The following is a 14721-nucleotide window of genomic DNA, read 5'->3' on the forward strand; positions in this document are numbered from 1 at the left end:
AACCATAACCAAAAGCAAAATCGGGCGTGGAAGCTTTCACAATCATTTACACATTTTAAGTGAAAACAATTCGTGACCGTTTTAGTTCTGAGCCGACCATACCATATCCATTTGCGCGCGTCGAAAGTTAGGGAAAGAAAAACGGGGGCAACTACGTCGGTGGACGTAGTTAAATATTGAAATAAAAATAATTAAACCCCCCCCCCCCGGGGCAGAACGTCTCAACACACATTTCCCCAGAGGGTCTGAAAAGGGAAATAAGATTCAATTAAAAGCTATTGGAAAGGAATTATGGAAGATACCATTTGTGGTGTCGCATAATGTGCTACCCTGCCACCGTTGGAAAATATGCAAAAAGTCAACCGAAAAAGTTCGGCTGGATGCTGAGCAATTAATTTGTCTTCCGTCTAGTGCGCTAGTGCAGAAAAGTGATTTAAAATTACCATAATGGTTTAATGCATTCAAGGGATCTTTACTTTAGCTTAAAATGTGTGACCCAGCTGTAGTGTGGTGTAATGCCACTTTTCCACACGCCAGTGTCGTGTAACACACGTGGCGCTCTGCGGCAGAGCTAAGGATGGAATGAAAATGACAGCACCGTAGCAAATCTTGTGACAGCTGTCAATTTGTCGCGCCAAGTACGCAACCAAAAAAGTACACCCGATGATGGGGCAAACTACTTGCGAAAGCGCGCTGTTGAACGAGTGCTGTGTACAATGAGGTCGAACGATTTGTTGCAAAATAAAAGGTTTATTTTTTCCTACAGTCCCTGGTTTCCGGAGTTTGTGTGTCGTAATATGTCACATCTGCATTTGTTCGGTTACCGGAGTGGAGTGGTAAAGGTATTTACCGCTCATAAGATTGGCAGATTTATTTTCTTATTTTACTATGCATAACTGTTTAAGTTAGGCATTAAGAAGTACCTCCGTACCTGAGAGATATTTTTAGTGAACAGGAAAAATGTTACCGGTGTAAATCAACACACGTCAATGTGTGCCCAATCAGGTCAAGTTGGCAGTACATTTGTGAGTGAAAAATTGCTCGAGAAAAGTACGCGCCATTCGCTTCGGAAAAGGTTTAATTTTTCATCACGCTCATAATACCCTTTGACACACGGTGTGGCCTTAAAATTTATTTATGGAGTCCGTTTTTTTTCTTTTCTTGTTAGCTACTTTCACAGTGACCTAGACGTACGCTGTCGGTGACGCTTAATAAAACTGTCTTCAAGCTATCGAAACGAGGGAGGTAGTATCATCGGTTAATCTTTTGACCGTGTGCCAGTATGTCAACAACGCGCTAAGTGGCTCGTTTACAGTGTTTTAATATTTTCAGTCAATAACACAACCATTCTCGATGGAGCTCGTTTCGCGTGAAATATTCCCATTTGCTCTGTACGGATATGGTTGAGTTTTTGTTGGCAGCTTGTCGACTGGCTGTTTGGCAATAGTTGGGAGGATTATTGACCGTCTCGGAATGTTTGATGTGTCAGCGTTCGAAATAAACGTTCGATGCGGTTAAAGTTTTTCATTAGCAGCAAATTTGGTGTCACTAAGATCTTTCTGACACAAAATGTCGTTTATCTTTTTGAGCAAAGATAGAAAACGGGTAATACATTTGTTGGTCATACATAGATAAAGTAGACCGTATCTGTGAACATAACTAGCTGCACAGTAAGGTAGTTTTACCTTAATTGAAATCACAGGCCGATTTATACTCGTGCTCGTATCCTGGTCATGGCACCAGTTAGCTTCACAAAGCACAATTGCATACTTTAAGGCTCTGCACGTTCTGTTGTTTATGTGTGTAAAAACATTCAAACATTTGTTTTTCGTACACTCGGAAAGGTTGGGAGTGTTTTGTTATTTTTTTGTGTATGTATTCTCAGTATTAAAATAATTCGCAACAGCACATAATCTACATAATTTGGCTGCTTCGGATGTACGAGTGAACGAGACACCGACACTACTCACCCTTTGAATGGGAACGATTCTTTCCACCGGTTGATGCGGATGCTGCTGTGGTGGAAAGCTCGTTTGCTGATAAGCCGGCTGCTGATGCTGCTGCTGTTGAGGGTTCGTTTGGTGGTAGAATTGTTGCGGCTGGAACTGCTGCTGCTGTTGCTGCTGTTGCTGCGGCGGGATTTGCTGACCTACCGCGTGTTGTTTCTGCTGTGATGGATGTACCTCGTACTCAGGGCCCTCGGTTGGTGGAGGCCAAGCAACGCGCTTCAAACCTATCCGAGTTCCAAGGTGCGAGAGCAATGGAAGGGAAAGAACAAACGGAAGAGAGAGAGAGAGAGAAAAAAAAAGATCGTAGAATTGTAGTACGTGTGAGCGTAGTTATTCGTCGGCCGTCCAGAAGACAGTTGGGTAGAGAGTGGGTAGCGAGTATAAAATAATTAAATTGCTACAGCGATTCATCTCGAGTCGCATTCTTTCCTCACAGTTTTTTTGTCCCGCTGCCTTCCCTGCTAGAAATGTCGGTGTCCATGTCAGTTAGCGATGGTGTATGTTTTATATTTCTCATTCCCACCTACCAGGGAGACTGGGAGACTCCCGGCTGCAATCCATCTCTTCCCAGTTCACTCAATGCCAGCTTTGATACATCGCTGGGAAAGAAGTGTACCTTTCGCTTTGGTTTCGGTAAACGGGACTGAAGTTCGCAAGAATGAAGCTGAAGTGGGTGGGTGGTAAAAATCCTAGAATTATCTGGCGGACACTTGCCAGCTAGTTCTGCCGCACTAATACTTTTCTCCCGTGGTTTTGCCCGAAACCTTTGCCAGAGCAAACATGGCAAAAAAAGGGTGTACGAAATCCCCTTATGCCGTTTGCAGTAGCGCGGCTAACGCCACAAATGCGTCCTACTTCACTGGAAGATAAATGGGATTTGAGTGAAAGACTTTTCATCTGATATGCTGGGGCGCTACTAGACTGGTGCTGCTTTTCTTTTAACGTTATGTTTTAGTTGTTATTTTTTCCTTTTATTTGATGAGCCCAACACTAAATTGCCCACCGCACCGCGACTTTATCCACCCCGCGGGAGAGAACATTTCGGGGCGGGAAGTTTTGTTTGAAGGGATAAAAATATCATCTTAAACCATCAAACCTTAAAGCCAAAGCCGCCAGCGTTCGGTCCGAGTGTAAGTGAAGCGGCACTTCTCAACAATCAAGCCATGGGTTTGATAAAAAAAACAGAAAGATATATTCACATGGGATCAAATCGCTCCAGATCAGCTAGTCTGTCCCGCAGGAGACTTATCGCGCTAAAGTGAATGAGTGTAGTTATGTGAGTGTTTTTTTTTTGGTCATTTTTCTCGCGAATTATCACGACGTTCCCTGCTGTTGACGTTTGTGTAAAGTGCATACCGAGCAAACTCGTTCGTTGGATACGAACTTTGGAAGCCTTTTGTGTTTGTGGTAACGAGAGGTGAAAGTGACTGGTACGGGTCGGGGGAAACCGGATGATGCCTAGACATGAAGTCTACTTCATGTCTCTCCAGCGAGATGGTTCATGAGATTTTAATTAAAACAGACACTTTCTATAACAAGTTTTCAAAAACTTAATTTGCTGTATGAAGAGTTGCGTCTCCGCTTTGAAGTTTACGTTTTTTTTTCTTCGTCCCCGTTTGTGTCGGTATCCTTTTGTTGCGCCCGTGAGCCTTCATTCAAGCGATAAGATCATTCGTGACCAGTGCAAAATAAGACAGTTTGTGAGAGTGTTCGGTATTTTTTTTTGTCTCTGTGTGTATGTTTGGTTCTATTTCTTGGCTAACGTTTCTGTGCTGCGTGCTGTGAGTACCACTCGTGTGAGTTTCGAGTTGGATGGCCACAGCAAAGTTTTTCTTGCGCAAGTCGTGCACTTTCGATGGAGTTTTTGGCTTATGGTATGGGTTCAGTTTTGATACATGAATTTTTTTATTATTCTTTCTGTTAGAACATGGTGATTTATCATGTTTCCTTTGTGATGTCCTTTTTTCTCTTTCTATGTCAAAATTCAGAGTATATTGGCCTCTAGTAATAATAGCTCCTAGCAAACGTTTGATTGTTTGCTGGTAGATAAAAAGTGTCGGTCATTCCCCTCCATAAGCTGACCCAATTTCTAACAAAATCGTCCAAATCATCAGAAGAAGTAAATTTTCAATGAAACGAATTAATTAAACGATTTTAAATCTTGTGCTAATGACCTTCCCTTCCTCCAGCACACACTCTACGTCAAAGTTACTTCGTTCGCTTCATTGGATTATGATTTCTGCCCACCAGGGATTTATCGTCGCAATTAATCGTTCATTTGCTGATCCAGTGGCATAGAGCAGCGACAGCTAGAAGCCATGGGCTCAAGTTTGTCAAATTTAATGACGCTGATGATGATAATCAACGATAATCGGTTAGGTAGCTCTACGCTAGCGAGTGCGTCATAAGTTGTGTTTAGAATGACGCATCAGCTTGTTTATTTTTGTTGAAATTTTATTGTTCAAATATTCCAAGTTCAAGAGCAATGTAATAAATATGCAATGAATTCCCTTTACGTGTAGAAGACTAATGGAGACGCATGGTGTTTCATAGATTTTTGATTTTTTTTATTTTCTTTATGTTTTTGTCTTCACTTTTGTTTTTAAATGCAAAAAGTGTTTTTGTTAATTCATTATTGAAATTGATTGCCCATATATTCCAAGTTTAAGATCAATGTACTAAATTTGTACTGTATTCTATTTACGCGTACAAGATTGATGGAGACGCATCATGATGCTTCATATATTTTAATTTGTTAAATTTATTTATTTAAATTTGTAATTGATTTTCTTTAGCTTGTAATGCTAAGTTTTGTTTAAAAAATCAAAAAAGCTTGTTTTGTTCATTATTGATTGATGAAATTGATTGTGTAAATATTTAAATATTTAAATTATAATTCCTTTTTTTTAGGAGGTGAATGGAGACGCATGGTGTCTCATACCTTATTTGATTAGATTTATTTTCTGCAAATTGTTAAGTATTCAATTTATGCGTATCTATTTTAAATTTATGCATTTGCTTGATAAAAGTTAAGTTTTATTTTTACAATCTATTAATGTAATTTGTTTTACAGAACACCCAATTCCAAAAACCCAAAAGTTTCTTATATATACAAATATGATCAAATCAGCGATATTTGATGTAGGAAAAACATAATGAAACAAAACATACATTAGCAAAAGATAAAAACACATTCTGCAAAACCACCATGACCTCATTTTGGTGGCCTACAATTTTTGCTACAGTAAAACCAGACGCTTTGCTTAGTAAATGCCATACCACCGCATCCAAAAATATGGTTCCCCCCGGCTAATACCATTCTACTTAGTAGCAGCGGGAGTTATGACCGCATTCCAAAGAGGTTACTCCTATAACGGTCTGTAGGTAGATGTACGGTTTTAATTTAGAAACGAGCTTCTACCGATCCGGTCAATGCTCGGATGCATACCATGCTCATGCATTTTGTGAACATCTTGTGCGTATGGGTTTTGTGAATTTGTGAAGGAAGTTTTGTTTCACCGTTTGTTCGTTCGTGTCTATCTTTTTCACCTCTCTCGTTGGAATAGGTGTTGAGGTGGTGGAAATTGTATGTGACGCTGAATTTCCGTTTAAGCAATCAAACATGCTATTTTTAAAAATTTCCATTTCTCCATTAAGACATAGTCTATCGCCCAAATTTAAAACTATGTGATGATTCACACCTTCCATTGCACGACGATGGATGGCTGTAATTGGTAACGCGCCTGTTCGTAGGTCTGGTTTCTTTCTCAGTTTAACGCATCCACAGTATACACTTGCCACCTTTTTTGTACGATTGTCTGATTAATTGCACCAACCAACTGCATTCATTAATTTGTTTTAAAATAAAATAATAATAATCAAGCTCATTTAAATTTAAATTTAATCTTTTTAAATAAAAAAAGGTCAACTCAACAAATAGATCAGCATTTTCAACAAAAACTAACTTCCACTTTCGATAGCACTATTTCCTAACAAATAAAAGAACTTCAAATTCACAAACCTTTATGCTTTCGTGAAACTCAAAAAACCACACTCACTACACCTTTGCAAGCACAGATAAAATTCACTTAAGTGACGCGTTAATAACTACTGTACCGAAATTCGCACCGAACCACAAACCGACTCAAAAAAAAAAGTTTCACACAGATCTTTGTTTAAGATTCACCCGCTCTCGAACGCTTGAAACTTCGCGACAAACTGAACGACCGGCACGCTTGGATCGAGCACGCTTGGTACCTGCTACTACTACCTGTTTCTACGGTTGCTATCCTTGAGTCATATGGATGATCTTCTACCGCTCACGATCGTACAGCGATGCCGCATTTTCTTCACGCAGTAGTGTTTGTGTGTTATATGCTTTGGGGTGAGTTTCAAACAGGTAGAGGTGAAACATACACCGGACCAACACCATCCACTGCGTGATGGAAGCGGTGAGGAACATAAGTCACCGTCACGATGGCTGTCAAAAATTGTTATTTCTTTTTTCGGGCACTCTTCTCTGTTTCATTCTCTCTCATTTTGATTCTTGTTGGTATAAAGTGTCTTTGAATGAGTCAGACGTTGAAATGGCGAGAATGATCGTGACGTTGAGGCGGAACGAATGGCGTTCCTGTTGTTTTCGCGCTTGGAAGCAGAAACCTTGCAACGAATTTTCGGCTCCGATGATTTGCTGTGGATGATGCGCAAATTATAATAAGTTCGTCATCATCATCAACGAGGCAACAAAGACTAGAGGATGATAAATCTTCAGCCCATATATGTCATTCGATGTGACTTTGCAGAGTCTTTTGTGTACAAAGAAAACATTTTTCGTAACATTGAACATACTTTTTAAAACGCCCTTGAAATTCTTTGTTTCGTTGATCTTCAACACTAATGTCCTTGATTTTGTCCTGCCTTGTAGTGATGACTTTTGTTGTATCGCGTTCTGCCCTCCACTGTAGTGCAAATGAGCAATTAGGTTTTTGCTGTTGTCTTCACATCATTAACAATCAACCTTGACGCGTACGATGCCAGTGGCCATGATGACAATCCGAAACATGGATGACAAACCTCAAGATGTATTTTTAATATAGTTTAATCATCCGCTTATTTAAACGCCGTTGATCTACGGTGGTAAGCAGTGCTAACGTGGGTACGTAAAGGCAGGTGAGAAATATAAATAAATCCATCCACGTACCGTATTCTTAGCTACCGTGAGCAACACATTCGCTCACCGTCGGCAATGGTTCTTCTAAGCAAGAAACCGAACAAACCAAGCAGATACAGAGAAAAGAGTTTTTTTTTTGTCCTGTGGTACCCCGGTTTGTGTCCATGATAAATCCTTCAATCTTTCCACCGTGCTGCACGTGGTTTGGATAAAGGTTGGGTTGCGAATATGACACCCATGTTCGACACTTTCGTTGTGATTTGACCGATATCCAGCCAGCCAACCGGCAATATGGTAAAGATCAATTTCTTTACATTTTGTTCATTGAGTTGTGAAAAGAAAAGCATCCAACGGTAAACAATACGGTTACCCACTGAACACAGAGAAAGTACCTACGTTGTATGGTGTGAATGAAATAGTTTGGCCTTTATAAAAAAGATACAGTATCTTAACAGACGTTTAAGTAAAAATAGTTATTTTTACTTATTTATTATTGTTCTATTGTATTACTGGCTTGTTTTTTAGTATACTTCATAAAAGTATTTTTTAATTTCATTTAATTTATACTATTTTGTAATTTCTTATTTATTCGTAGAATTAAAAGCCAAACTTTAAATGTCTTTCTGAATGTAATATTTTATCTAGTACACAAAAGATATACCAAAGTCGAATAAAATTTAATAATTTTTTTAAAGATCTTTAAACAACTTTTTTTTATCCAAACTTTTGTAATTGTGTAAATCTTCTTCAACGCATCTTGCTTTACTGTCAAGTCTTTTACAATACATTTTATCTTTTGCTTATCAATGTCATGTTTAATATTTAAAAAAATCATTCAACAAACAGTAGTGTGTATCCTTTCGAGTAAATAAACTGCTATCGGCCAATGTTTCACATGGTTGCACTATCTGCTTTCCGTCCCGTAGCAACATGGCATGCATTATTTTCCATCCACAGTTCCGTACGCTCACGGGCCAGTTATTTGGAGGTATCTTTAAAAAAAACGGTGAAATTGAAGCTACTCGGTAGGAAAGTCAAAGAAGCATCGGAAAAGAAGAACGAGAAAAACCTTATGAACCATACTGTAAGAAACCCACGGACGGTTGCTTGCACAGCAGACGCATTGCCATAAATGCAAAAAGCGCTGCCAAGTGGAACGCGATGCGATTGCTGTCAGTTTGTTGACGGTCTGGGGAAGATGGAGTGTAGGATGCATGTCTCAACAAAAAAAGAAGGAAGCAAAACTCAAAAAAACCTCTCACATACTGACGTAAAATTTGGTGACTGCCAGGTTGAAAGCGTGAACTAGTGTGTGTGTGTGTGGGGGGGGGGGGGGGTTTGGACACGGAATGCACAACACATATGTAGAATATGCGTTCCACTAGTGCGACGGGTGGCGCACGTGTTGCATATCTTTCGTACGCCTTGTAGTACGGCGATGGCAGCAGCCTGCCAGACAGTTAGTCGGTAGAATTTTGGTACAGTGCGGAAAATGTCACTCGCTGTACCATTCCGCCCAGTTTTATGCCGCAAGTGGCTTCTCCGGCTGTCCGCCACCGTCCAACACGATCCAATTTGATGCTATATGCATAGAATCGGTTGCGGCGAATGAAGCATAAGCGTAAATTCCTTTAGGAACTACGATGCCCCGTTTGTGAAGCGTGACACGAGTGCCCGGGGAGGTTTTTGCAATTGCCCCTTCAATGAAGAAACGCAACTGAACAAACACTCACACGTTTCGGAGGTTTGGTTTCTTCGGTTCCATTTCGGGAAGAATTTCAAACGGAGAACGACTTAAGATCATTAGAAAATGGTTTCAAAATTGGCACTGAAGTTAAACAAAGGGATTGCACGGGTAGGGTGGTTGTTGTTTGTTTTTAAAGCGATCTTTACCAAATGCCATGTTGCTATGTTAAGTGTCTTCCAAATCGGAGAGTCGACTTTTATTTAAATTTCATGAAATCTATTGAAAAACTATTCCAGATATGAAAATTCTATTTATGGTTAACCGTACTAGTCCTCCTTGTCATCTGACGCGTCTAAATGTCATCTGACGCGTCTACAATGTTATCTAGTAGTGTTTGTTTTCATACGAAGCAATTACAAGAAATGTGGAAGACATTACATTATCATCTGAGAAACGCTCCATGATCGAACGAGTGGTGCAAAATATAATTCAAAAAAACCTTTCATTGAATTGCTTGAAATGAACCCTTTTGTAAATTTTGAACACATCTATTTTATTTGAAATAAACCCATACACGTGTTTCAGCCATGACAAAAATAGTAAAATGTAAAAGAAAAATCCGAAAATAAAATATTCATGTAAAACCCTCTTTTCCTACGTTCATTTTGATTAACGAAATGTAAAATGTTCGACCGGACAGCTGTTCGTGTGTCAATTTCTTCGTACCGCTAAACGATGCATATGCTAAGAAAATATGACACATTCATGGTGCAAATCTCAGCTGACACGTATTAGCCGTACACAGTGTTGGGCACGGTTTTAAGCTAAAAAGCATGAAAAGAAATATGGTTCCCCCCACAAAAACGCTTGCGGGCACATTTGTGCCATCGTTTGCATCAGGGTTTGCTTCATACTTCACGGGAGGAAAAAATGGAATGTCTTTTTTTTTTAATTTGTTTTCTTTTTTATCAGTAAGGGAAAAATCTCCTTCGATCGTATCATAGTGGGGAACGAAGGACACAAAAAGAAGTCACTACTTCAAAGTACGGAGTCCGTCCGGGGGATGTTGCTGAAGCTATGATTTTCTGCAAAAATTCTTTGCACTTGCTACCACCTGCTATGTGAACAATTGCGATGGAAAGAATAAATGAAAGAAAGAGAGAAAAGAAAAAGACAGTGCTTGAGATGCAACTGCTGCATTGCTGTGGATTGCTGGTTCGAATGATACCGGATCGGTACGTGACGGGTTGACAAAATCTTGTACTAAACGATAAAGCTATGTTTTTTTGGTTCTTGCTTTTGTTAAAAAGATTTTGTTTCTTGTCACGAAAATGGGTTGATGGTTCTTATTACAGCACACGATCGATTCGTAACTGTTATACAAGAGATGCTAAAATTAAATGTTTCTTTTAGTTTAAAAGGCAATAAGCTTACAGATATACAACATCAAATGTCTTTCTGTAGTTACAGGAAAATTTCTATTTTAATTAAAATTTCTCATTATGATGCCCTTTTTTGTAGTCAATGAAGTCGTGTCTGTAAATTCTAACCTAAACAACCCATGGTTGTGCATGTCAGAGCATCCCCACTGCACAGTGGGCAAATGCCTGTATGAAACTCGAAAACCTTACATCGTCATTCATGCAAACTTAATACATGTTTGGGAAGTAGATACTTTAACTAAGATAAAACCAAAATATCTCATTTTCAAATTTGAAACTTTTTGAGAAACAGTTCAACAGTTGACTTTTTTGAATAGGTTTTTTAATATACTTTGCATTTGTATTCATTGTTTTGATAATATAATATTTTTCGTTTCAAAAATTACCAAAAACCAAAAGAAGGTCTTGCTGTTCTCAGATATGATGTATTAGACAATGAAAAAACATATGTTTGCACTCGAGTTAACTCTTGTGCCCTATATCAAATAAAAGGCCAACATTTTTACTATATATTTTTGATTTAATTGGTTGCGACCATGCGCGATCGTAAAAAATGTTTAAATTTTTCTGGAACGACCCTAATTATCACGTTTTAGGGTATCAAGCGGCGTCGCTTTCTAAACGAAAAATTTTGATTGATTATTCATTATTATAGGTATAATTGACTAAACATTAATAATTTAGTTACTTTTTAATAGTTAACTGCTTTTTTTAAGTTTAAAACCTAGTACATCTTCGTCATAATTTGTTCCTTGTTTGTTCAATTTGTTGCTCCTTAATTGAAGTCAAACTCCACTAGCTTCTGTCAAACATACTAGTTCCCATTTGTACTCATTATTAAAAACACATTATTTGAGAAAAATAATGTACAATTATGTAATTACACATTTTTTAGTTATATCAAACATGTTTGCAGAAAATAACCACCATGGCTCATAAACATGATTTTCGTCCCGGCATTTGTGTAGCCATTGCCCACTGCGCATTGGTGCCATCTATCGACCACAGGTAAAAGATTGGTGATCCGGTGGATACTAACCAAGTTATAGGCAAAACTTGGTGCAAAAATGAGCCTCATGAAATTTTCAAATTTTTATATTTTTTTTATTTTTTTATAATTCTTAATTCTTTTTTTTGTTTAAAACATTATTTGAGTGAAAAGAAACTTATTGCAACCAATTGGCATTAAAATAAATCAATTTCATTTTTTTTGCAAAATTTCTCAAAAAAACGTAAGGGGTAAGCCTTATGAAATTTTCGAGTGGAAAATTTTTTAGCAATTTTTTTCTGATTTTTTATTCTTTTTTTAATTTAAAGCATTATTTGAGTGAAAAGAAACTTATTGCAACAAATTCGCATTAAAATATATCACATTTAAAAATTTTGCTGAATTGCACAAAAATGAAAAAAAAAATACATTTTCTCAAACAGGGTATGGAACTTGGTTCCTCGAATAACTTCTGGCACAGAGATCTGAGGGCATGGCCGTCCAAGAAGAAAATGTAGCCAGTGGTGCCATCTATCGACCACAGGTTAACGAATGTCGATCCGTTGGATACTGACCAAGTTATAGGCAAAACTTGGTGCAAAAATGTGCCTTATGAAATTTTCAAATTTTTATATTTTTTTATCTTTTTATAATTTTTTATTCTTTTTTTTTTGTTTGAAACACTATTTGAGTGAAAAGAAACTTGTTGCAACCAATTGGCATTAAAATAAATCAATTTAAATTTTTTTTGCAAAATTTCCCAAAAAAAACGTAAGGGGTGAAATGAAATTTTCGAGTGGAAAATTTTTTAGCAATTTTTTTCTGATTTTTTATTCTTTTTTTAATTTAAAGCATTATTTGAGTGAAAAGAAACTTATTGCAACAAATTCGCAATATAATATATCACATTTAAAAATTTTGCTGAATTGCAGAAAAATGAGGAAAATTTTACATTTTCTCAAACAGGGTAAGGAACTTGGTTCCTCGAACAACTTCTGGCACAGACATCTGAGGGCATGGTCGTCCAAGAAGAAAATGTAGCCATTGGTGCCATCTATCGACCACAGGTTGAAGAATGTCGATCCGTTGGATACCGACCGAGTTATAGGCAAAACTTGGTGCAAAAATGAGCCTAATGAAATTTTGAAATTTTTGAAAATTTTTAATTTTTTTACAATTTTTTATTCTTTTTTTTTGTTTGAAACACTATTTGAGTGAAAAGAAACTTATTGCAACCAATTGGCATTAAAATAAATCAATTTCATTTTTTTTGCAAAATTTCTCAAAAAAAAACGTAAGGGGTAAGCCTTATGAAATTTTCGAGTGGAAAATTTTTTAGCAATTTTTTTCTGATTTTTTATTCTTTTTTTAATTTAAAGCATTATTTGAGTGAAAAGAAACTTATTGCAACAAATTCGCATCAAAATATATCACATTTATAAATTTTGCTAAATTGTTCAATAATGAGGAAAATTTTATATTTTCTCGAACAGGGTATGGAACTTGGTTCCTCGAATAACTTCTGACACAGACATCTGAGGGCATGACAGTGAAAAATATTTAAGTTTTTCTGGAAAGAATCTAATTTGTGATATGATAGCAGCGTCGCTTTCTAAACGAAAAGATTTTGATTGATTATTCATTATTATAGGTATAATTGACTAAATATTACTTATTTAGTTGCTTTTAAGTTTAAAACTTAGTACATCTTCGTCATAATTTGTTCCTTGTTTGTTCAATTTGTTGCTCCTTAATTGAAGTCAAACTCCACTAGCTTCTGTCAAACATACTAGTTCCCATTTGTACTCATTATTGAAAACACTATTATTTGAGAAAAATAATTTACAATTATGTAATTACACATTTTTTAGTTATATTAAACAGGTTTGAAGAAAATAACCACCATGGCTCATATAATTGATTTTCATCCCGGCATTTGTATGGCCGTTGCCCACTGTGCACTGGTATGGTGTAAGGCAAATAGTAGCCGCCCAACAGAAAATGCACGTTCCCCCCGTTGAGAATCGGGCAGTGACTGGTGAAAAATGCAACTCAAGCATTCCCGTCAAGACGAAGTCATAAATATGTTCCTATGGTGCGTTCCTAGCTCAAATGCTCCCCGTGTGCAACGAACTTTGGCAGAAGCCATTTATGGTGTATGGGATGAATTATCTCAAAGCTTTTCTACTGCACCTGAGCGTGTGTGTGTGTTTGAAAGGGCAAATTTCAAAGTAAACTGCTGGAGAGATACAGGTGTGTGTGTGCATTTGCTACGTGAAGGTGAAAGCATTTCTGTATTCCAAACGCGTTTCTCGCAGCGGTTTCCTTTGCACAGCGCATCGGATGCATGTGTATCGCATACCATTGCATACATTCAGGCGGCATCAACGCGCTCTGCCCCGAGTCGCCGCGCATTTGCAACTCTAACCTTCGCAAAAGCTCCAGCTGGGCCCCAACCCCTGAAACCCACCGTGGCAAATGAATTTATCGATGCTAATGAATGTTTGCGCTCGCTTGCTTTAACGTTGCAAAAAGATGTTCATTTTTATTTTTGGATCTTTTCTGCCTGATGGGTGGCCCACGTACCTTGTACGCCCACAGGGTATAACTTCATTGTTGGGTGTTATTGTTCTCATTACGGGGCTCCCTCCCTTTGCTGGTAGATGAAGTTCGGCATCAGGGAAGCAACATAAATGAGCAAATGCAACGATGTAAAATGATGCCTAACAGAACGTATTGGAACGGGTAGTAATCGTTTCATTGTGCGCTTTGTATGGTAAAGAATTGCTGCGCGTAGATCGTCTCAACGTGACGTTTGAGCGTTGTCGTTTTTCCCTATTTTTTGCATTTTAATTATTCGGTAAAGGCTTCACAGATGGTGAAAATTTATCATGTAGCTGTTTATATAAATGCTCATTCATTAACGAGACATACATCGTTATCAGTTTGATATAATGTCATCTTTGTTGATAAAAACATGTGAATATTTTAACCTATTTACCTTTGTTTAAAGCTTATGCGCAGAAGAGAATTGAAAATGAGATTACAAGAGATGTAGTTCGAAGATAAAATCATGAATTTGAGTATGTATTTTAATCTTTTCACATAATAGGATCGGTTTTATAATAATTCAGTAGAATTCCAGTAGAGTAGAGAAGGTTTTCGAACAACAAATTAAAAAGAAAGAAAGACAATATAGTAAGAATTTAATTTTATCTCAATCGGTTGCATTACTACAAGACTGCAATCAGACATTTGGATGATTTTCAATTTATTTATCGATTTATTACAATTAAAGGTAAAATTGTTTGCAAAGAGAATTATTAGCAAAGACGATAAGAATTTTATCCAAAAAAAAAGAACATTGAGTACAATAAATGAGAACCACCATATATCTGCATAAAGTCCTTCGTAAGTAAGAAAAA

General features: G+C 37.4%; 1 protein-coding gene across 1 annotated transcript in view; it reads right to left on the bottom strand.

Annotated features, from left to right (window-relative positions):
* Positions 1 to 14721, bottom strand: part of LOC125772421 (uncharacterized) — a 69300-nt gene that overhangs the window by 37940 nt on the left and 16639 nt on the right. Inside the window, exon 4 of the mRNA XM_049444124.1 lies at positions 1971 to 2233. Coding sequence (XP_049300081.1) covers positions 1971 to 2233 — 263 coding nt within the window. The remainder of the gene's footprint in view (positions 1 to 1970; positions 2234 to 14721) is intronic.

This window comes from Anopheles funestus, chromosome 3RL (assembly GCF_943734845.2).
Source record: "Anopheles funestus chromosome 3RL, idAnoFuneDA-416_04, whole genome shotgun sequence".
Taxonomy (NCBI): domain Eukaryota; kingdom Metazoa; phylum Arthropoda; class Insecta; order Diptera; family Culicidae; genus Anopheles; species Anopheles funestus.